The sequence below is a fragment of the Oreochromis niloticus genome, linkage group LG14 (genome assembly GCF_001858045.2).
Source record: "Oreochromis niloticus isolate F11D_XX linkage group LG14, O_niloticus_UMD_NMBU, whole genome shotgun sequence".
Lineage (NCBI taxonomy): Eukaryota > Metazoa > Chordata > Actinopteri > Cichliformes > Cichlidae > Oreochromis > Oreochromis niloticus.
The window spans coordinates 22,554,759-22,579,742 of record NC_031979.2 but is presented as its reverse complement, the minus strand read 5'-3'; the positions used below and the strand labels follow the sequence as shown (position 1 = coordinate 22,579,742).

The 24,984-nt window shown below is 41.0% G+C and overlaps 1 protein-coding gene across 1 annotated transcript in view; it reads left to right on the top strand.

Annotated features, from left to right (window-relative positions):
* Positions 1 to 5,095: 5,095 nt before the first annotated feature.
* The window catches only part of LOC109200093 (galaxin), a 33,541-nt gene continuing 13,652 nt past the window's right edge, over positions 5,096 to 24,984 (top strand). Inside the window, exons 1-14 of the mRNA XM_025898514.1 lie at positions 5,096 to 5,106; positions 5,479 to 5,484; positions 5,574 to 5,606; positions 6,250 to 6,280; positions 6,901 to 7,055; positions 10,838 to 10,972; positions 16,161 to 16,358; positions 16,663 to 16,764; positions 16,929 to 17,102; positions 17,386 to 17,399; positions 17,566 to 17,588; positions 21,335 to 21,435; positions 23,118 to 23,209; positions 23,938 to 24,164. Of these exons, the coding sequence (XP_025754299.1) occupies positions 10,951 to 10,972; positions 16,161 to 16,358; positions 16,663 to 16,764; positions 16,929 to 17,102; positions 17,386 to 17,399; positions 17,566 to 17,588; positions 21,335 to 21,435; positions 23,118 to 23,209; positions 23,938 to 24,164 (953 nt within the window). The 5' untranslated portion in view covers positions 5,096 to 5,106; positions 5,479 to 5,484; positions 5,574 to 5,606; ... (1 more) ...; positions 6,901 to 7,055; positions 10,838 to 10,950. The remainder of the gene's footprint in view (positions 5,107 to 5,478; positions 5,485 to 5,573; positions 5,607 to 6,249; positions 6,281 to 6,900; positions 7,056 to 10,837; positions 10,973 to 16,160; positions 16,359 to 16,662; positions 16,765 to 16,928; positions 17,103 to 17,385; positions 17,400 to 17,565; positions 17,589 to 21,334; positions 21,436 to 23,117; positions 23,210 to 23,937; positions 24,165 to 24,984) is intronic.

The following is a 24,984-nucleotide window of genomic DNA, read 5'->3' as shown; positions in this document are numbered from 1 at the left end:
AGGAAAGCGTTTCACCTCTCATCTGAGAAGCTTCTGCAGTTCTAGGGTCAAATGGTGGAGAGCCCCAGATTTAAGCACTGTGGGAGTATCCGCCTAAGAGGGACAACACACCCCCTAATGATCCTCTACCTATGTCTGTGAAGGTTCTCAGTCATCCAGGCCATCGTAGTCTAAGGAGCTTGGAAAGAAAAGCGTCTGGACTTCTTTAGGTTGCTTGAAGACGTTTCACCTCTCATCCGAGAAGCTTTTTCAGTTCTAAGGGTCAATGGTGGAGAGTCCCAGATTTAAACCCAGTGGGAGTTTCCCCCCAAAGAGGGACAAAAGGAACCCCTGATGATCCTCTACCTAATCACATGAGCCAAGGTGTGAAAACGGGTGTGGGTCACGATCAGCCAGGGTTTCGGGTGAGCTCATTGTGAAACCTAACCCCACCCTATCATGTGATTTCCTGAGGTCAGATGGCCCAGGATGTGAGTGGGCGTTAAGGCATCTGGGGAGGGAACTCAAAACTGGATTATAGATGGCAGACAGTTGGTGTCGTAAACCACTGCCTCTGTTCAAAGATGGTCGCTCACAGTGGACATAAATGGTTTCTTTTATTCCTCTTTCAAACACTCTGTCTTTTCTGTTCAAAATGTGAACATTGGCATCCTTGAAAGAGTGACCTTTGTCCTTTAGATGCAGCTGGACAGCCGAGTCTTGTCCCGTGGAGGTGGCTCTTCTATGTTGTGCTGTGGGTTTATGAAGTGGCTTTTTGTTCTCTCCATTGTAGAGGTCTGGGCATTCCTCGCTGCACTGTACGGCATACACTACATTGTTAAGTTTGTGTTTACGAGTTTTGCCTTTGGGATGAACCAGTTTTTGTCTGAGTGTGTTGCTGGGTCTGAAGTATACTGGGATGTCGTGCTTGGAGAAGATTCTCTTGAGTTTTTCTGATACACCGGCTACATAGGGGATAACAATGTTGTTGCGTTTGTCTTTCTTATCCTCCCTAGCTTGTGTCTGATCTTCTTTTCTGTGCATCTTTGCTGACTTGATGAAAGCCCAATTAGGATAACCGCAAGAGCTTTCTTTACATGTGTGTATTCACTCTTTTTCCCTTCAGGCTTAGAGGGAACATTCTCTGCCCTGTGGTGTAGGGTCCTAATTACTCCAGGTTTGTGTTCCAGATGGTGGTGGGAGTCAAAGAGGAGGTACTGGTCCGTGTGTGTGTGGGCTTCCGATAAACTTCAATGTTGAGGTTTCCATTCCCTTCAATGTGCACGGCACAGTCCAGGAATGGCAAACAGTTATTCTTTGTGTCTTCCCTGGTGAACTTGATGTTTTTATCCACAGCGTTAATGTGAGCAGTGAAGGATTCCACTTCTTGTGTTCCTGTACAGTTTTTCCTTACTTACTGTTAAGTTTTATTTATACATTTTCCCAATTTTCTTAGATTTTTCTCACATGTATATAACCTACATTCTTTTTTTTTCTTTTTTTAAAAAAATATATTTAATACTTTTAGTTTTATTCATTTATATTATACAGTCTAATGGCAAGTAAATGCACTGACATTTTGTCTGACTGGTGTGTGTTCTGAACGACAATAAAGGGGCTATTATATTTTATTCTAGGCTACATGCAAGAGCTATACACAGCCTTCCCCAAAGGCCAGCTGGTATTAAAGAGGATGATATCTTCATCCCTGGGGGATTGTTTTTCCCCTAGAGCAGGGGTGTCAAACTCCAGTCCTCGAGGGCTGGAGTCCTGAAACTTTTCCATGTGTCCCTGCTGCAACACATCTGAATAAAATTTAGTAGGCCATTAGCAATTAGCTCTATAGAACTTGACTACATACTGAGGTGGCAACCCCTAACCCTACTCAAGTAAATTTAAGTAAAAGTGAAGTTTAAAAAAGTACTTCAAAAACTATTTTTATTGCACCATGTTCATTCACTCTTGAGCTGCTGTAACATGAATCAAATGGCTGAACTGCCACCTCACCATGCATTCAAGTTCTATTGCTAATGACCCACTAAATTTTGGTGTAGCAGGCAGCCTCCCCCATATCTCAGCCTGTGGGGGAGGCTGAGATAATGACTGAGCAATCTTCAAAAGGGATTGTGGTTTGACTGCTGACCTGAGAACTGAGGTGATTATTTCTCTAACAATATTCATAACAGATCGAAACCATAAGTTAGAAAAAAATCACTTCATCCCAGTCTTACTTTTTTGCTTCCTCTTTCTTACCCTAATCATCCCTCATAGTTTAAATGGTCACAGAGTGTGTTTGTCCTCATTACTGTGATGTGAACTGATGAGCAGTTTAAACAACAACAAAAAAAAGCTAAATAAACATATAGATATTTTAAAAGAGGCTCCATGCTCCACAAACTAGTGATGGCCCGCGTGAAGCTGACGCTCCGGAGCGTGTGTCGAAAAAAACAACACACTGGTTCAGAAGCACTGTGTCGAGGCTTGCTTCGTTTGGCAAAAGTCACGTGACCAGTGACGTCCGAAGCTTCATCACGCACGTAACTGCTTCGGTACCTGATTCAAATGGATATAAGGAAGTGAATCATTCACGGGATTTTGAGTTGATTTTGCTCAATTTATTTTATCTGCAGAAGTGAAAAACTTGAAATGTCCAAAATCATCTTTTCATAATGTAAATATCATTACTGCATATGACTTTAGAAATACTTCCATGTGAATTAAAGCTAATAAAGAATAAAAAAATGTATTTGACACTATACGTAAATTACATTGCTACACATTTTAGAAAATCATTTTGTTTATTGTTTTTAGGTGATAGTCTGCAGGACCCATAAGTTGGCATATCTACCAACTTGCAGTGTAGTTCCTGCACTCCACAGCCGCTTCTGTTCCATGAGAGAGGATTTTCTCTTGGGCAGGAGAAATTATTTCTAAGAAAAGAAACAGACTCGGCCAGCGCACAGTAAAACTAATCCTCTTTTTAAATGAAAATAACAAAAAGGCTACCTTACATAGATCATGTTTTTACTTTGCAAGTTCATGGTTAGGGGTGGGTTTTGATCATCGCTTTTCTGATTACAATCCATTCTAAATTGAATAAAGTGATATTGATTCATTAAAATCCTGAGGCGATTTGTAAATTAAATGTTATTTTGCGTGAAATGCCAGCATCTCAGGTTAAACCTCACAAAATTTCGTCAAACACCAAACAGCTAAAACATACAAACGTAAACACAGAGCGCGGACCCGACGCGTCAGAATCAAATTTTGATGTGTAGGCGGGTTCGCGCTGTGTTTACCTTTTTTTTTTTCCCCGCTGGCTTCTGAAGCTGCAGGTTTCATAACTCTCTGTTTACATCTCTAATTAAGTCTCACTAGTGTCAGCTTTCTTTTAATAGATACAAAAATATGGATATATACTGATAAATGATCAGAATTGTAATATGTCTGAGGCAAAACCTTCCAGATTCCAATCAAATTGAATCGGATCCTGTATCGAATCAAAATGATTCTACAAATCAGTGACGATACCCAGCCGTACTCAGCCCCCTAAGCATTTTCCCTTTCCAGTTCACAATCAATCCTACCCCTAGGTCAAAAATATGGATAGGACAATTGGCATAATCTAATAGTTTGTATGAACATACCTGTCCAGCTGTCCAGTGATTAAATGCACAAGTAGATGGAGGCAGGACTTCACAGCAGGGGCATACTCCATAGTGTGCTGTACATTATCATATGTACATTATATATATTGCTCACTTATTGTATTTACCAACATCAAGGAGTCATAAGCAAAGAAAGGCCACACCATGGTGCATGTTTCATAAGGAAAGTTTATTGATCAAAATGTATTAAGCAAATAAGCGTTACAAATTTTTCAGCCCCCCAATCGAGGAAAAAAATAACAATTACATGTTCAAAGCAACGCAACGGAGGCCCAATATCAGAGAGAACTCCACTCTGTGGAGTGAGCAGTGATAATTAAGCAGTCTGTTTCATTTTGCAGATTCAAGCTGCTCTTCATAATTTTCGCCACCAGATGTCACCGGAGAGGATTGTGTTGAAAAGCTTCGAGTAATGAACCGTTTTTCAATACAAGCTTCAGTGCTTCAGAAAGCTTCATTTGGCCATCACTACCACAAACGGTAAACACACATCAAGTCAAATCACTCTGCCAAACACTCATGCTCAGGAATCCAGGCGTGGGAAACAAGAATGGGTCCGAGGAATCTAAACACTATAAACAAAAATGAGATCAAAACCAGGAAATCACAAAGAAACAAGAGAGACAGTCTGGCCCAGGGCTACACTAATGTAAGTTGTACAACGATCCAGCAACAAAAAGTAATGAGCCACTGCCTTAAATAGTGGCCAGAAGTTGCAGGATAATGAGCCACAGGTGAGTAACTGCTTGCAGGTGTGTGGGCCAAAAGCTGGAACTCATAATGAGCTCCGCATGAGGTTAGTCCACCTAAAACAGGGGTGGGCAACTCCAGGCCTTGAGGGCCGGTGTCCTGCTAGTTTTAGATATCACCCTGGGTTAACACACCTGAATCAAATGATTAATTCATGACCAGGCCTCCGGAGAACCTCAAGAGATGTGGAGGAGGTCATTTAGCCATTTAAATCAGCTGTATTGGATCAAGGACACATCTAAAACCTGCAGGACACCAGCCCTCGAGGTCTAGAGTTGCCCACCCCTGACCTAAAACTACCAACCAACAATCCAGCCACCCAACCAACCATGGAGCACAGAGTATAAAAAAAAAAAAAACCACAAACACACATCAAACAATTTATGGTTGGGGGAGTGAGTTCCTTAGTGTACCCATGTGAAAATCCCCCTTCTTGGTCTCTTTTTGCGTCTTTCTCTAAAATATTTGAATTGACTTGTGTCACCTTTAAACAATCAGTATGCTTGATAGGGAATTTAAGGATATTGGCTTGTGCAATTGATCCATCCATCAATCCTCTTCCGCTTATCCTTGTCAGGGTCACGCAGGGGCTGGAGTAAGTGCTAATTGTTTTGTGTCTTCTTGTACACATATGCTACACGACAGGTGTATTAGCGAGTAGTCATTTGAAAGCTCAGTGTGCAGATGAGTTTGTTGGTCATTCCAAAACGTTTGTATTTTATAATTTAGATCGCTTTCTACCCAGATGAACATAATGGACAATTTTAAAACTTGTCTTCATCATATATCCTTTAAAATCAGAGGTAAGTTAATTACCCCGCTTTGATATTACTGAACCTGTGTTATGAATGAAGGATTATGATGGCTGTACATTTTTAAGCAAACACATTGTGTGTGTGTGTGTGTGTGTGCGTAAGCCACCTTGATTCTGTGTTGACTAATTCCACATTTATCATGAGGGAGGTGTGGTTTTAAAAGAGTTTAGACCGAGCGGTTTGCTTCTTTTGCATCTCACTTTTAGAGACAATTTGTGGTCGGAATTTCTTAAAATATTTACAGATGTTCTCCCTCTGGGCTCCAGGCTTTGGTAGGCTACTTCATTCCTTTGCTAAAATTGAATATTTTTAATTAAACATTAGTATTACTTTAATAATGCTTCCGTCTCCCATCTTTCAGTTTTGCTGATTTTTGGCATCACCACTGTCTGTGGTAAGTAAGGTTTTTTCCTCAAAATTAGGGACCACTTGTTCCATACAGCTCATACTGTGTTGATATTGTGTTTCCTGAACTATGTGTATGTGTGTGTGTGTGTGTGTGTGTGTGTGTGTGTGTGTGTGTGTGGACGCAGAGGATGCATGTATTTATTTGTTATTCATTTTTTATATTATTTTCCATCTACCTATCTATCTATCTGTCTGTCTGTGCGTGTGTGTGCGTGTGTGCGTGTGTGTGTGTGTGTGCGTGTGTGTGTGTAGAGAGAGAGAGAGAGAAAATAATGTTTATCCACTTTAGGCTTTTTCACGTCAACAATTTTAAAATGGGCTTTATGTGAAAAGAAAACAGCAGAAGAACTAGGTTACTGTTTCCATCTGTTCCCTTTCCTCTCTCTCTGTCTCTCTGTGCAGTATTCTGTGGTTATGTCGCAACTAATGTACAGTGGAAAAAGGCAGTCGATTGTTGCTATTGAACAGATACTTTTGTAAAATTTATCAAATTGTATCACGTTAGTCAATGACATGCCATAACCTTTGAATTATGAAATTTTGAATCTATTTATTCAGAAAAACAGGTTAACGGGTTTTAGTTTGTTAATATGAATGACTCACAGCTTTGAATGTTTGCTTGTCCACAGAGCCTGCAGCCTCCAATAATAACTGTCATCGGTGAGTCACCTCTGCCTTACTGTGAAAATGTGTGATGCTTATTTTTACCACTTGACCATTATTGCAAGTTAAGTCCTGTTCAGTGAGTGTCACTGAGTTTCCATACAAGAAAAGAATTAACAAATGAGGCTGTCAAGCAAAAGTTCAAGCAAAAGGAATGAGTTGGATTTGTTGAAATTGGTGTTGCATGCTTGTCCACCTTTGTTTTTTAATGGCTGAGTAATGACTAAACATTTGTCCATTCTCTGGTCTCTTGCTGCTTAAGTGTGCATTAACGATTTGACCAGATCTGTCAGTTCAGGGTTAACGTCTGCTTTCACCAGCTGATCGGCCGTAGTACCTTGACCATCCACTTCATTAACGTAATTTTTCTTTCCACTTCTGATCATCATACTCACTTCACCCATTAGAGCCCACACTTCTGACACCACTTGTCAGTTTGACCAGCAGTCTCTTTTAGGTTCAAACAAAAGGCATGAGATTGTAATGCCAATCTTCCACAAACTAATAAAAATACAATAACAGTAACGAAACCACATGTCTTCCCTGCAGAGGAAGATATACTTTTATATCTGACTGCCAGCGATAATGTCCAGGCTTTGGTTATCTATGCTTTTCAGAAAAGACTGTAATGGAACATGGTATGACATCAAAGAGGCTACATGCTGCGGAAACAGACTTTACCCTGGTGCAGGCCTGTCTTGTTGTGGAAATGAGCCTTACAGTCCTGGAACAGCCACTTGTTGTAAACAGCACCACAGATACACTGTCACAGGTAATGAATTTATAAGATAGAAAACTGAAATGTTAAAAAAATATATGTATAGAATTGTAATTTTAAAAAGTCTGTCAATAAATGTTCATCAGCTGGTATTAAAATAGGTTATATGTTTCCATCTATTCAGATCTATTCTTAAAGGTCTTTTTCTCACTTCTGAGAATATTTGTGTATCACTCAACCTTGCATTATGCTTATTAAGCAGATTAAGGTTTTTCTTTTTTAGCAAACAAAAAAGTGCTACACACCTACAGTGCGGATGTGATGGTTAAGAGGGAAAGCTTACACTATTTTGTTGCAACCATCATAAAGTACAGGGAGATGTGAGGAAACAGAAGTACAGTGCATCAGTTCAATTCAATTCAATTTTATTTATATAGCGCCAAATCACAACAACAGTTGCATGCCTCATGGTGCTTTATATTGCACAGTAGATTGTACAATAATAGATACAGAGAAAAACCCAACAATCAAATAACCCCCTATGAGCAAGCACTTTGGCGACAGTGGGAAGGAAAACCTCCCTTTTAACAGGAAGAAACCTCCGGCAGAACCAGGCTCAAGGAGGGGCCGCAATCTGCTGCAACCGGTTGGGGTGAGAGAAGGAAAACAGGATAAAGACATGCTGTGGAAGAGAGACAGAGATTAATAACAGATATGATTCGATGCAGAGAGGTCTATTAACACATAGTGAGTGAGAAAGGTGACTGGAAAGGAAAAACTCAATGCATCATGGGAATCCCCGGCAGCCTACGTCTATTGCAGCATAACTAAGGGATGATTCAGGGTCACTTGATCCAGCCCTAACTATATGCTTTAGCAAAAAGGAAAGTTTTAAGCCTAATCTTGAAAGTAGAGATAGTGTCTGTGTCCCGAATCCAAACTGGAAGCTGGTTCCACAGAAGAGGGGCCTGAAAACTGAAGGCTCTCCCTCCCATTCTACTTTTAAATACTCTAGGAACAACAAGTAAGCCTGCAGTGCGAGAGCAAAGTGCTCTAATAGGGTGATATTTAAGATAAGATGGGGCCTGATTATTTAAGACCTTGTATGTGAGGAGCAGGATTTTGAATTCAATTCTGGATTTAACAGGAAGCCAATGAAGGGAAGCCAAAACAGGAGAAATATGCTCTCTCTTTGTAGTCCCTGTCAGTACTCTTGCTGCAGCATTTTGGATTAACTGAAGGCTTTTCAGGGAGGTTTTATATAATAATAATGAATTACAGTAGTCCAGCCTGGAAGTAATAAATGCATGAACTAGTTTTTCAGCATCACTCTGAGACAGGATATTTCTAATTTTAGAGATGTTGCGCAAATGGAAGAAAGCAGTCATACTAGTGATGTGTCGGTCGCGAACGAAAAGGCTCTTAGAGCCGGATCTTTGACGTGAACGACGCGAGCTGGCTCCTTATCGCGAGCTGTGGGTTTTTTTTTTCTTTCTCTCACCCCCTCTCTCTCGCACTTTTTTCCGCTTCACTCCGCATGCGAGCCTTGTGCTTTGCGCTGGGAAGAGGGGCTGTAGTTACACTCGCAGTAGCACAGGAACAGAGCCGGAGGGAAAGAGAGAGAAAGAGAGCCAGGGACAACAACGTCACATTAGAAAGGTATAGTAATCATCCACAACTATTGTCAGTTGCGGATGATAAAGGATTCAGAAAGTTTATTCATGCAGGCCCATATGACAGAGAATATGCATGTTCTTTTTGTTTTCATATTTTAATTTATATTTAATTGTGTTGTGGTTTGCAGTGTTTTGTGTTGTTTCATTTTAAATTTGTTTAAAAGGAAAAAGCTGAAAATTTAAATAGTTAAACGTTGAACTGTGACTAGTTGGTTTTTGTATTATATGATTTATTTATTACATTTTATGTGGAGTGAATAAATAAAAGTATATTTACGGTGGCCCCTAGAGACAAAGCACGTACAAACTCCAAAACACGTACAAACCCTGAAGCATGTACAAACTCCAAAACACGTAGAAACTCCAAAACACGTACAAAACACAACAGAAGTGCTCCAGAATGCTAGGTGCAGTGTTGAGCTTTTGTTACCTAGTGGCTACACAAGCCAGCAAGTACCAACGACCAGATTTGGTGTGTAGTAGTAACAGGTAAATGAACATTTTTTTTTAATTGTTTGAATATATATGAGTGCTTGTGTATAAATACACAAAACATACACATATGCTTTCAATTGTGTAATTTAAGTGATCTAGATAGCTCTGTTTTGGAAGTTCAGTTAACTCTAGGAATGTGTTTTGGAGTTTGTACGTGCTTTGGAATTTGTACATGCTTTTTGGAGTTTGTATGTGCTTTGTCTCTAGGAGCCACCACATATATTTATATATAAACATATATAAATAAAACCACTTTTTTTTTTTACATTAGTAATTCCTTTTGTGCATAATTTTATATTATTGTTAATAATAAATTAATTAAAGCAACAAAACAACCTAAAGAGCCGGTTAGGAGCCGAAAGAGCCGGCTCTTTCTAGTGAGCCGAACTGAAAGAGCTGGTTCTCTAAAAAGACCCGGAAATCCCATCACTAAGTCCTACATATTTGTTTATTATGTGCATTGAAGGACATGTTTTGGTCAAAAGTGTTACTGGAGGCCAAGGTAATGCCATCCAAAGTAAGAATCTGGTTAGATACCATATTTCTAAGATTTTCAGGGCCGAAGAAAAATATTCATAGCGCTTCACTTGTTCCACAATTTATTACATTGCAATATTTATTAATGGATTAAATTCATTTTCACCCCAACATTCTACAGCTAACACCCCAAAGTGACAAAGTAGAAAAAGAGTTTGCCTGAAATTCTTGCAAATTCATTAAAAATAAATGATAACACTTATATGTACAAGTATTCACAGCCTTCACTCAATACTTTGAAGCTCCTTGTTGAGTCTTTTTGTATATGATTTTTAGACAATTTGTCATATTATTCTTGGCAGAAACTCTTAAGCTCCATTGGGTTGAACAGGGACCATATGTACACAATCATTTTCAGATATGTACAATTAGATTTAAATCTGGTTTCCGACTTTCCCAATTAAAGACATTCACATACTGGTCCCAAAGCGACTCCTTTGCTGTCTTGGCTGTGTGCTTAGGATTGTTGTCCTGTTGGAAAATTAACCATTGCCCCTTCTCCAGTCCCTGCTGCCGAAAAACATCTACACACCGTGATACTGCCACCACCATGCTTTACTGTAGGGATGGTGTTAACCAGGTAATTGGTGGTGCCTGGTTTCCTCCAGATATGATGTTTGGCATTCAGGCCAAAGAGGCAAATCTTTGTTTCATCAGACCAGAGAATTGTTTCTCCTGGTCTGAGAGTCCTTCAGGTGACAGCTACTCCAGGCAGGCTGTCATGTGCCTCTACAAGACAGGCCCGATCAGTGGAGTGCTGCAGAAATGGTTGTCCTTCTAGAAGGCTCTCCTCACTCCACACAACTTTAAGAAGAGTCCTGGTGATTCCAAACTTCTTCCATTTTTGTGCTCATTGGGACCTTCAATGCTGAAAAAAATTTTCTGCACTCTTCCCCATATCTGTGTCTTGATACAATCTTGTTTCATAGGTGTGAATATTTTCCAGATGCACTGTGGCTGTCTCGATGATGCTCAAGTAAAAGAAACAAAAGAAAACAAAACAGTTTTTAGATTGAACTTTGAGTTTCTTTGAAGTTGTGAACTTTCGAATCGTGATTTAATGCACTTATAATCATACTCTTTCAGCAGTTACATTAAGGTACTGATGTCTGCATCCTGTTTTTACAGCCAGTGTTACACAGGGTCTTAGTGAAAAGGTATCGAGCTGCTGTGAACTGAAGGCTTACAACCCAGTGAATGAAATATGTTGCCAGTCAGCCATCATAGCAAAACCTTCACCAATGGCTGAGTGTTGTGGTAAAGGTGAGTAGATACACTGATGGAAAGCATTAAATCAATTATAAAGTATACAATGAAAATACAGAGTTACGTTTTCTCTTGAGTGTCTAAGAATTTGTAATTGTTTGAGTATTAAATCGTGAGATTCAGTTTAGGTGCAAACTGAAAGAGATAGGAAACTGCAAGGTGGTGTCAAGAGAGAATATAACTAGCCACCATCAGATGGTAGACTTTGGAAATCAAGAGAAATGACTGAAGGCAGAGAAAATGATTAAGTGATGGCTTGATGCATGCTCAGTCATTCGGGTGAGGAAATCCCAACATTTTCATTGGGAGAAATGTTTCGTCACTCATCCAAGTGATTTCTTCGGTCTCAGCTGACTGCTGGTTTCCCCAACCTTATAAATAGTACATTTGCATAATGACAGGCACTAGCACCACTGACTAACAATGAGTCATAAGGGTTGTTCATGATAATTATTATACAAATTGTCATGACCATTAATTTTTACATCAAGATAACCAGGGGTTAAAGTCAAAATCAAAGGATGTTCTCTTTATGGATTTTGTGAACTAGACTGCACCATATATACCAGGGGTCTGCAACCTTTAACACCCAAAGAGCCACTTGGACCCGGTTTCCACGCAAAAGAAAACACTGGGAGCCACAAATCCATCCATCCATCCATCCATCTTCATCCGCTTTATCCGAGGCCGGGTCGCGGGGGCAGCAGCCTAAGCAGAGAAGCCCAGACCTCCCTCTCCCAAGCCACCTCCTCCAGCTTATCCGGGGGAACACCAAGGCGTTCCCAGGCCAGCCGAGAGATATAATCTCTCCAGCGTGTCCTGGGTCTGCCCCAGGGCCTCCTCCCGGTGGGACATGCCTGGAACACCTCACCCAGGAGGCGCCCAGGAGGCATCCTTGTCAGATGCCCGAACCACCTCAACTGGCTCCTTTCGATGTGGAGGAGCAGCGGCTCTACTCTGAGCCCCTCCCGGATGGCCAAACCTCTCACCCTATCTCTAAGGGAGAGGCCAGCCACCCTTCGGAGGAAGCTCATTTCTGCCGCTTGTATCCGCGATCTCGTTCTTTCGGTCACTACCCACAGCTTCTGGCCATAGGTGAGGGTAGGGATGTAGATCGACCGGTAAATTGAGAGCTTTGCTTTTACACTCAGCTCCCTCTTCACCACGACGGACCGGTGCAGCGTCCGCATCACTGCAGCCGCAGCACCAATCCGTCTGTCGATCTCCGGCTCCCTTCTCCCATCACTCGCGAACAAGACCCCGAGATACTTGAACTCCTCCACTTGGGGCAGGAACTCATCCCCGACCCGGAGTTGGCACTCCACCCTTTTCCGGCTGAGAACCATGGCCTCAGATTTGGAGGTGCTGATCCTCATTCCCGCTGCTTCACACTCGGCTGCGAACCGTTCCAGTGCGAGCTGGAGGCCTTCACCTGATGAAGCCAACAGAACCACATCATCCGCAAAAAGCAGAGATGAGATTCTGAGGCCACCGAAGTGAAAGCCCTCCGCCACTTGGCTGCGCCTAGAAATCCTGTCCATAAAAATTATGAACAGAACCGGTAACAAAGGGCAGCCCTGGCAGAGCCCATCACCCACCGGGAACGAGTCCGACTTATTGCCGGCAATGCGAACCAAACTCTTGCAACGGTTGTATAGGGATCGAAGTTTGGGAGCCGCAAATACTTTTTGAAATCTAAAATGAAGATAACACTGTATATATTGTTTTTAACCTTTGTGCTTTGTGCGAACATCTAAAGTAAGTAAGTAAAGTTTATTTATTAAAGGCTTTTCACAGACAGGCAGTCACAAAGCGCTGTACACAAATATTAAAATAAACAATACAATCAATAGACATTATACACAATGTAAAAGATCAAATGTAAATAATGTAAAGAATATAAAATACGTAGATCAACAAAAGGCTTGTTTGAACAGAAAGGTTTTTAACTGCTTTTTAAAAGAATCCACAGAGCAACTAAGGTGTGTTGCTTATGTAATCCATGCTACAGAGTGCTACAGAGAAAATTACATTTTATTTATGTAAATAACACATTTTGACCTCTTAAAGAAATATAACAAAAGGAAAGACACCCAGCTGAACTAAAATGATCCATGTAGCAAACAAAAACTGTTGTGAGCCGCCACCCTTTTCAGGTCAAGGCTTTTGGAGCCTTGACCTGACTTTTAAAAAGTAATTGGAAAAAAGCACTATGCCGTTAAAAAAAAAAAAAAAAAAAAAAATAGATATTTGCAAAATTCTGCCTAAATATCTATTTTACCTTGTTAATGTGTGTGGCGGGGCGTGGTCTGCAGTGCTGCTGCATGGGAGTCGGACGCACCTGAGCGGCACCCGCAATCACGCCTCGCCGCCTTAAAGCCTGTTCTCTCTCTGCTGTTGTGTTGTCGGCAGTGTTGGGACTAACGCGTTATTAAGTAACGCGTTACAGTAACTACGTTATTATTGTGGTAACGAGCACGGTAACTAGTTATTATGCCAAAACCAGGAACGCGTTACTCGTTACTGGGATTTAGATAGGCTCGTTACTCGTTACTTCGTATGGTGGATATCGCGGAGCTTCCACAGATTCAATAACATTAGCAAGTGGTGGAAGCCAGCAGGTGGATGAAGGAAAAGGGAGGCAAGAGGAGAGACCCGAAGCGGCCGCCGGTCCGCGTGTCAGGTGAACTGAACTTCAGGTAAGAAGTTATGACCTGCAGTCTATCTGAGTCAGATATAAACCAAGTTTAGGTGGAGTTTATTTTCAGTATGCTGACATTTTCGTACTGCGTGCTAGCTAGCATGACGGAGTTTCTATACAGATGGGTGGGTGCTATGTTACTGATGTTGAACTTTATTTTGTTCATAGGTTAATTATTAGAGTTGCCAACCGTCCTGTAAAAAACGGAATCGTCTCGTATTCAGAGAAAATATTACGCATTTCGTACTGAGGTGAAAAGGAACACAGTTTGTCCCGGACTTCAGCTACAATGAAAAAGACACAAAGCTGAAGCTGCACAGCTGCCTCTTCTTCTCTCATTCTCTCCTCTCCCGTTTCTACTTCAATCACGAAACTGATCAGTGATCAGCTGATCGGCTTTTCTCTCGTTTGTTTATCGCCCACTTTGCGCCAGAAAGAGGAAACCAGCGGATGTCGCGTTAAACAACAGCAGCACGTTTAAGCTTGATCAGCTGTTGTTAGAATTTATTTAATATTAATTTCTAGTATCAGCTGATGTTTGCTGGAGCCACAGCTGTAAAGCTGCTGGTCATGATATCGGTTTGGTTATCTGGTGAGAGGGAAACATGCAGATGAAACCAGGAGATGTCCTTACTGAATCATCAGAGCTGAACAGGTGATGTAGAAACAGGTTTACCTTTTAGGTGACATGAATGAGTTGAAGGGAAGTTATGAGCTGTTTCTGAGAAACAAATAACACCAGGATCCTTTTCTACGTAGCTGACAGCTGGTAACTGTGCAGGGGCGGATCTAGCAAAGTGTTGCCAGGGGGCCAGGTAGGGCATTAACAGGGAAAGGGGGGCACAAGGAAATACTTTTCTTTATTATTCTCATTTAAAATGTCTCGCTTTTAAAAAAATAATTATCTGAGTCTTACAACAAACAGTTGATAGATTGATACATATATACCATCAGAACAGTGTTTCATCACTGTCACAACAGTGTTTATTTTCATTCAAAGGCTTTATGATTTTTCCTATAATGGTGGGCTAGTCAAAATGCCCGGGACGATTTTTTTTGTCCCAGTCCAGCTCTGTATGCAGCTCATCTGCAGTCTGGTGTTACCTACATCTTCCTATTCAGAAGGCAGAATTTCCAAGTTCTGAGTACAATCAAAAGGACCACGACTGCAGTTTTTGTGTTGGATGTAAAAAGCAGGCTAGAATCATGGCGGCGGTCATCGACGGTCCAGGCGTGGGATTTCTCTTGTGGAAATGTGCACATTATTTTCTCCTTTCTGTTGGTAGGTGGCACAGTGCACTTGTGGCAAGTAAGCAAGCTAGAAGACTGGCAATCTTGCTGGGTATCCAGTTACGGAAGCAACACATTAACAAGAGAATTCTGAGTAAAACCAAAGTTACTTTCCCTAGTAACTAGTTACTTTGAAAGTAACGAGTAACTTGAAGTAACTGAGTTACTTTTTTAGAGAAGTAACTAGTAATGTAACTAAGTTACTAATTTAAAGTAACCTACCCAACACTGGTTGTCGGGCTGTGAGCTGAAAAGCTACAGCCGGCTTTAAGCGTACAGCAACCGTGTGTGAAAAGTGGTCAATAAAGAGATGCTGAAAAGCATGCTCATGCAAACATCGTCGGGTCTGCCGTGATATGTTTACAATGAGACTTCTGGTCCCAAACCTCGGCACACAGCGTCTGCAAATCGGGGCTTTCATCTTTACGCAGGACTGTAAGCTGTCATCTGTGAGGCGTGAGCGGTGTTTGTTTTTAACATAGTTCATGGTGGAGAACAGCTGCCGACATAATGTGGATCCGAAGATCCATAATTGGCCTACCTGGGGTTGAAAGTCTCGATAAATGCACAGCATTTCGGCGGGTACACCAGCTTCCGCGAGTGTGACGCTTATTTTGAGCGATGAAAAAAATAATAAGATATAATTTTATTTTTATATTTCAAAATCACAATAATCTTCCAATTTAGAACTACAAGTTAAAAAAAAGAACTAAACACAAATAAAATGCACTTCAGCGAAATACTTCTAATTTATTTTCCCAAACCACCCGGAGCCGCAAAATAAGGACTAAAGAGCCGCATGCGGCTCCGGAGCCGCGGGTTGCCGACCCCTGATATATACCAAACATTAGCCAACATGGCCACTGACCAACCCCTAGCAAGTATAAAGCTAGTATAATGGTGGAAGTATTACTGAGGGACATACTAAATAGATTGAATCAAATCAGTGATTGTTTCATGAAACAGCCATAATGAGATGCATCAAGGCACTTGTTGGGGAAGTTATTATGAATTTCTAAATGAACTTTAATTTGAAAGTTCAACAAGACATAAAAACTGAATGTACAGTAAAATATGATTAGAAAAACACACACACACACTTAAAGGTTTGCCAACATTGCAGCAGCTTGACAGCACAGTTATGGTTAAGGTAAGTTAAGAAAGCAAAAAACAAAACATATTTTCTTTTCACAGATGTTTTTGATAAGGTCAAGCAGTTGTGTTGTGGTTCGCCTGATATTAAGATGATTCTGATGAGGAATTCCAGTCACCATCAGTGCTGTGGTCACAGCCAGTATGACACCGAGACTCAGTGCTGTTGTTCAAATGAGGAGAAGAGGCTGGAGGTACAACCAAAGATTTCATCCTGCTGTCTCAGGGACTCCACTTCAGGTCAATACAGCATGTCACACTGTGCAGAATAGATTTAATAAAATCTGAATCTGAAAGTTCTTGCAGTTTGCATCATAATTTACACGTTAGATGAAGACAAGAAAGACATTTGATGGACTAGAAATGAAAAAAAAAACCCTTATCCCTCAAAAACTCTCTGCAATAGATATGCCATGTCTTTAATGTTGCATATACTTTAAAAAAATCTGTGTGGAAGTATCATAGTTGTCAGAAAGTATTTAAAGGAAGTTAATGTTAATCACTATGACTAATGACTGTGTGTTGACTGTCTTTGCCTCTACAGCTCATTTATGTGGAAATGAGACCTATGACAAAAACACACAACTATGCTGTCAGTCAACTGTTATTGACAAACGTTCACCGAATCACAGATGCTGTGACAAAAGTAAGTGAAGCTGAAAAGAAGAAAAGTATTTCACTGAACATAGATGATTAGAAAGATTACACCAAATGAGGAACATACAGACCTCTTTAAAAAAGCTCCATATTAGCATAGCTATGATTAAAGTGTAAGTGTTTCAGTTTTTGATATCTGTATCTTTTCCACAGGGGCGTATGATGTGGAAAAGGAGCTGTGTTGTGGTCCGATTAGTGATAAGAAGATCCTGACAAGGAACTCTCCAGATCACATGTGCTGTCATCAGGGCCAGTTCAACAGCAAGACTGAATGTTGCTGCTGGAAGGATGATGGTGCTGAGATACAACCGAGGAATTCATCTTGCTGTGAGTCGTGTATATTTGAATGGCATAACTTGCCAAAGGCAGCTTAATGCACATCTTAAAACTCGATTTAAAAGTATGCTTAGTTTTATATTTTATATTTAAATCATGAAAACTGAATACAGTTTTATTTTAGTGTTGGGAACAGTTCCATCATATTTATAATGAAATCAACTCCTACACCACAACCCTTACCGCATTACATTCTTATAATCAGATTAAATGCAATAAATATTGTTAATAAATTATTGTTTTAATGAAAATTCTTTGTGCTTCGTGTTCACAGGTATGCAACAAGAGGTAAGTGTTATGTTTTCCAAGAAAGGAAGTTATTAATGATTAAACTGAAAATAACAGACAAGCGCCACTCAAGGGCAAAAAAAGCAAAGAAACACAACAAAACCTAAAAGATATTCACAAAAAAAAGGCTGTTAACCAAAAACATGCTCTTATCTTAATTTTCCAGGCACCTGTGTTCCAACCCAACTGGTAAGTTAACTGTGGCTTTGCCTTAGACTAACGGTGCGTTCACACCGAACGCGATAGAGGCGGCCAGAGCGTCAGGTTTACATGTAAAGTCAATGGAAAGAGCGCGATGACACGCGATTGCGCGTCCGGCGAAAATTCGGAAGCAGATTTGCGTCGCGAAAACGCCAAAACTCATGAAACGCGCGTCAGTGTAGCGCGTCTGGTGCGTTTGACTCGCGAAAAAAACCACGCGCGTGAGTTTTTGTGTTGCATTTTGTGCATACGCGTGTTTCGCCTCTACCGCTCGAGTTGGAAAATCTGAACTCCGGCGTCAATTCGCGCCGCGACAACCAATCAGGAGGCTGGTGACGTGGCTCTGACCTAGGTACTGACGCGTACTGTCCCGCTATTTTCCCACTGATGTACAAATACCTTTCCGCTAACAAGATAATGTGTTTATTCAGAGGACATCTGCAGGAGAAAGTGGAAGAGCCTCAGGGACACATATAATAAGGAGAAGAGGACAGAGAAGGAGAAGAGGAGTGGGTCTGCAGCAGGATCGGGGAAGAGATGGAAGTTCTTCGCGGTCATGGGGTTTCTGGACCCCTTCCTCACCCCGCGGGAGACTAGCGGCAATATGGTGCGGACCGTGGAGAACTTCCCCCCCGAGGACCAGGGACAGCCCGGAGAGGAAGCAGGGGAGTGTCAGTCAGAAGGACAAGGTTTACAGTGAATTAATGTAGGCAGTTAATTTATGCGTGTTGTCATATAGGAATATATTTTGTTTAGTAATAAAACAGTATACAGTGGTCCCGCTGTTCATCCGTCACATTTCGCTGATTTTTGTTATTGCACCGTACAGCTTTCAACAATGCGCATTGCATTCTGCAGCCTGATTGACAAATCTCCTCCGTGTCGTGTCTCCTGCGCTTGCCAAACTTATCATGTTTGGTTTTGATAACCATCACGTCCAATAGTAAAAACAGCACAAAAACACTCATAACTATGACCCTCATTCGGACATACACACCTGCACCGCGAGGGAAAAAGGTGCACGAAAGTGGCGCGCAGACGGAGAAAAAGCACAGCATAATAAAACTTCCTCCCACATTTCCGGTTCACGCGCGTCAAAATATGCAATTTTGACGCGCGATGGATTTTTCTTGGACACGCGTTGAGGTGCGAATGTGCACGCGTCAAATTAGGGGCGTTTGGGGCGTTTTCGCTCGCGTCTATCGCGTTCGGTGTGAACGCACCGTAAGACAATTCTATTATTGCCCACTTATCCATACATACACACGTACAAATAGTACATACAAACATTTTCTTAACCATCCATCGCCACCTATTGCTTTGTTGACAACACTACAAATCCTTGGTCTTCTCTCAATGAGCTTCATGATGTAGTCACCTGAAATGGTTTTCACTTCACAGGTGTGCCTTGTCAGGGTTCATTTGTGGAGTATCTTGCCTTCTTAATCGGGTGGGGATCATTAGTTATGTTGTGCAGAAATCAGGTACACAGCTGACAGCCCTATTTTAAAAACTGTTAGAATTCATGTTATGGCAAGAACCAATCAGCTAAGTAAAGAGAAGACAGTCCATCATTACTTTAAGGACTAAAGGCCAGTCAGTCTGGACAATTGCTAAAACTTTGACTGTGTTCCCAAGTGCAGTCAAAAAACCATCAAGCGCTACAACGAAATTAAATTATATGAAGACCACCCCAGGAAAGGAAGACCAAGAGTCACCTCTGCTGCTGAGGATAAATTCATCCAAGTCACCAGACTAAGACATTATAAGTTAACAGCACCTCAGCACCCCAGATAAATGCCACACTGTTCCAGTAGCAGACACATCTCTACATCAACTGTTCAGAGGAGACTGTGTGAATCAGGCCTTTATTGTCAAATAGCTGCTAAGAAACCACTACTAAGGAAAAGCAACAAGCAGAAGACATTTGTTTGGGAAAAGCAAAACAAGGAATAGACATTAGACCAGTGGAAATCTGTGCTTTGTTTGATGAGTCTAAATTTGAGATCTTTGGTTCCACTCGCCATGTCTTTGCACGGTGCAGAACAGGTCAAAGGCTCCACCGTGAAGCATGGAGGAGGAGGTGTGATTGTGTGGGGGTGCTTTGCTGGTGACACTGTCGAGGATTTATTCATAATTGAAGGCACACTGAGCCAGCATAGCTACCACAGCATCCTGCAGCGACATCCCTTCCCATCTGGTTTGCGTTTAGTTGGACCATCATTTAATTTTTAACAGGACAATGACTCCAAACACACCTCCATGCTGTGTAAGAGCTATTTGACCAAGGAGAGTGACGGAGTGCTGCAACAGATGGCCAGGCCTCCACAATCACCTGACCTAAACCCAGTCGAGATGGTTTGGGATGAGATAAACCTCAGAGTGAAGGAAAAAGGGCAAACAAGTGCTTAGCATCTTTGGGAACTGTCAAGACTGTTGGAAAACCATTTCAGGTGACTACTTCATGAAGCTCATTGAAATATTGCAATGAGTGTGCAAAGCAGTAATCAAAGTAAAGGGTGGCTATTTTGAAGAATCTAAAATATAAAACATGTTTTGAGTTATTTCACAGTTTTTTGTTTACTATATAATTCCATATGTGTTGATTCAAAGTTGGATACCTTCAGTGAGAATCTACAATGTAACTAGTCATGAAAATAAAGAAAAAACCTTAAATGACAAGGTGTGTCCAAACTTTTGACTGGTAGTGTATCTGGGGTTGCGGGGTCGATGGAGCGCATCTCAGACATCAACCAACAGGTCACCAGCATATCACAGCTTTATTTTGTAAACAATGATATTTCATATTTATGACATTTATGAATTCATGCTTTAATATTAAAAATGGCTTTAATCTGCTTATTAGGCAATTTTCAGTGGTTAGGAATTTAAGCACTTGTAGGCACTGAAACTACTTGTTTTTTAACCTAAAACCTAATCATCTTTGCAATTTCCTGCAAGTTTAAAAGTTATTCTTAGAACAGCCTTTATAAGCTTCCATACATGAAGAATAAACATGCTGCATCATGGCGCAAATCATGCGGAGAGAATGAGGAGTGGACCCAAACGCAGACAACTGAGAGATAGGTGGAGGATAACAAATGCAATCCTTTATTTGGGCTGCACAACAACACTATAAACAAAAAGCAAGGGGGAATTGAGAACACTAACAAAAGCTAAACTGGAAACAGCTAAACTAAAGAACATGAAGAACAAAGCAAAACTTGACAACCGAGAATTAGGAACCTGAAGCATGGAAACATAGAGGAAGAAACACGGGATGAAGAACAGAATGATGAACAGACAATCTGACGAGGAACAGAGGTAAATACACCCTAAATATACACAAGCAGGAAAACGAGAGGATGGGGAACAGGTGAGAACACAGCTGGGATTAATCAGACATGATGAGATGGGGAGGAGAGCAAAACTGAAGACACTGACACAAGACACAGACTGTCAAAGTAAAACAGGAAATACAAGAGAGACACGAAGACGCAGATTCGACACTTAGACATGGAAACATGAGACGAGGCGAGGTGAGGCACAGGAACAGAACAGACCATAATTCAACGAATAAAACTTAAAAACACTGGGACAGTGACAATGGCATAAATGCCACATGACACCTTGTGTATACCTGTGAGAGGCTTTGAAAACACAGCATAGTATTTATGCGATGTTGACTGTTTTTGTGTTTTTGTTTATTTTGACCTGTTTTTGTATATCCGCAGCACTGAACCAAACACACATCTCTGTGGGTCAACATGCTACAATCCAAAAGAGCACCACTGCTGTGAAAGAAACCAAAAGCCTCACTGGTTCTGCACCTCAGGTATCACTGTCTGTTTGTTTTGGTTTTGCAGCTGTCGTGTCGGTTACTATTACATGAACATTACATAACCCTGTGGTTCTAACTTTTTAGCTTTTGGAAGAAAAAGTAGAACTGCATCACAGCCCAAACTCCAACAAAGCAGTTAGAACTTAGTGAGCAGTTTATTTTGCTCTACCGGTGTAAAAACAAAGAGTTGCTTTCAGCATAAATTTCCCCTACAGAGCACATTGTGCCAATTGTTCTTGTGATGTTAGCTCACTGTGGAAAACTCTTCAAGTAATAAAGTGTAAAGACATAAAAACATGCCCCTAGTGATATAATTTTATATACTATAAAATACTAAACTAACTCTTTCTAAAACTGAGAATAATGCCTTGGCAGTTTATCAAATGATGAAACAAAGGCTATGTTCACACTGCAGGCCTTAATGCTCAATTCCGATTTTTTGAGCAAATCCAATTTTTTTTTTTGTCTGGTTGTTCACACTACAAATAAAATGTGACAGCAAACGCGCTCTAGTGCGAACGATTCACGGCCCTAAAAACGTTCCGCGTGCGCAAAAGAAGACGTCACACACAACATGCTCTGTTTACGGAAGTAAAACTGGCGGCTACAGAGCTAGTAGGTGTTGTTGCAGCAGTCTATCAATTTCCGCACAGTCGTAACCAACAGAATTTTGACAAATTAATTAGAGAAAGAAGGACACTGACAAAAAAGAGAGCCCGTGCTTTCACAATGGCCTTGTTTGTTGCTACCTTCGTGCAGAGGTATATTCTGACATGGAGTCGTTTAGCTTGAATAAAATTGTCTCCCCATATGCTAATCAAGTCCAAAACCTCAGTTTCTGTCCATTGACTCGCCCGTCTCCAGTTTCCGCCGCCATGCTTTCTCGTTTGTCTTCTCCGGCGCTGATAATTGTCTTGTGTCAGTGACGTAAAAGACGGATTTAATGCGACATGACCAGTCAAACAGCAGTCGCTTTCTAAAACAACAGATATGTATCGGATTCAGTTCCACATACGAAAGTGACCTAGGTCGGATTTGAAAATATCGGATTTGTGCTGTTCAAACTGTCATACCATGATCGGATATGGGTCACATAGGGTCAAAAAAGTCGGATTTGATGCGCTTTCGCCTGCAGTGTGAACGTAGCCAAAGAAATACCATCTTGTCTTCTATTTGCATTTGTAAAATCCTATATGCTCATTTTTAGTTAACTGTGTGCATTAAAGAGGGTTTTGTGTCATGAACCAGAAGTTCATGCAAGATATGGACCCAAATGCAGACTCCAACCCGACTTAACGTTTCACAAGATTTTATTTACACAGCAGAAGAAGAGTCAGGTAAACATGAATATGCACCAGCTGAGAGCGGACTGAGAGCCACTGGCAGAGAATAATTAATCACAGAGAGTCACTAATGGTGAAAGACCCCGGAAACCCACCAACACCGGCTGGAGAATCCCAGACACTCCCATGGAACATGACAGTTTTATATTTGGGAAAATAACGTGAAACTATAGTTGCAAGGGAACACCCAAACTAATTTGAGTGCATATTTTCTCAAACATTTTCCATGATCTCTCTCTCTCCTCTCTCAGATCCTACTTTTTCCTGTTATGTCTTTCCAGATGTAACTGAATCCTCTCTCCACCCTTCCAACCCTCACACCTCTCTGTTTAGGTCAAAGCAAGGCAACACCCACTGTATATAATCCACACATACAAGTCTGCTGTGATGGATGTATGTCTACGTGGAAGCCTTGGATGGATCAGGTAATAATTGAATTGTTTTTCCTTGTCTTTTTTTGTTTTTCTGTCTCTGGGCCTCATTTGTTGGCTGAGTGTTTAGTTATACTAGACCGGTCAAAAGTTTTAATTTGTGTCTCTGGGAAAAAAAATTCCTTTTCTAATGACAGTGATAGACTTAAAGCAACGTTTTCTTTCAAATAAAAAAATTAATAAATATTAGGAAAACTTTGGAAGGATTTTAATAAGATTGTTAATGGGTAAAATGATGGACAACACATTTCCACATTAAATTCTACGCAACACACATTAGGATGTAGAGAGCTGACAGCATTGGAAAAGAGAGATTCTAGGAAAAAATACTGCTTTACTGACGCTTTTTGAGAGAGCTCAGAGCCCCACCCCGCTCCTTTTATACAATAACTGAGGGTGTTTTTCGATCTGTCTAAAACTCATCGAACGGCCTCAGTATTCGCTACTACTAATGCAAAAGGGTCAAAAGTCTGGTAAGATTAAAACAGCCTAGACACATTTTATGCAGAATAGTACATAAAATGACCTTAAATTGCACAATGTAAATGTAGTTTAAATGTAGACTTGTTGCAAGTTTCTTTTTCAATATTCCTGACTTTCATCTTTAACCTTTTTTTAAAATTGTCCATAACATACATTATTACATATACATATAAATGGCAGAGCTAGGTTTCTGAGCTGCATTTCTGAACAATTTACTGTATTATCTCTGATTCTTCAAGTGCTGTGGAGAGACGCCATATGGCTCGGGACAACGCAGAGTTCTCTGTTGTAATAACACCTTGTATGAGGACAGAGACGATGGAGAGGAATGTTCTGGCACGGGTATTCCTTACAATCCGGCTAAAGGGACCATATGTTGTTCTCAGTTTCATGGCAGCCCAGGACAACACTGCTGTGGGACAGAAATTTACCGGCCTGATGTTGAGATTTGCTGCAATGGACACAGGTGATTTTTTGTGTGTGTGTGTGTGTGTGTGTGTTGCTGAAGAAATCTAGTGAAAAGGGATGGGGTTTTTTCCATTCCTTATTCATCAGCTTGGTATGCAACAGTGTTTGATTTCAGGTCAGTGGGGAGTTAATGTTTATATGCATCTTGTGCTGGTTGAGGGGAAACCCAGAAGGGAGAGGCGTGGCAAATGTCTTGCATTCCAGTAGATTGGCTTTTCTTCATAGAAATTCCAGCTGTGCCCAAAACAGTCCCGCCTTTGCTTACTTTCTGGCACCGTTGTGCTCTGGTCTAATGTGATAAAGAATGTGTCTGTCTCAGTCCATGTGGTTTCTGACTGGGTTTGGTGCCGTATGGGTTCAAGTTTGTAGTGTGTTTGCATCATTCAGTAGTCCGGATATCGTATGGCCTGAAAACGTTTGTGGCAGCTATTTTCCTTTCGGTCTCAGTTTTAGTATCGGTGGAGCTGGTTGTATCCTGAATGCTGTCATTAAGCCTATTTTCAACTGCAGTGTCTGTCAGAATGTGTGATGACAGCAGCGCTGGGTATGAATGTATTCTGTGTGAACACTGAGAGCTGAAGCTGCAGTTCTGATTCTCTGCTTTCAGTGTACAGCCTGTGTAATAACTGTGTTGAAGAAGTGGAAAAATATCTTCCAGGCTGACATCCAACAATATACATAAGGACATGTCTCACTCAGCCTCTTGTTGGGAAATCAGTTTTACCCGGGTTCTTTTTCATTCCTCGGGCCTCCAGAGATGCACCGGACCCAGTAGTCATTTTTACAAAATCTTTATTCATCTTCATCTTTACTCATCT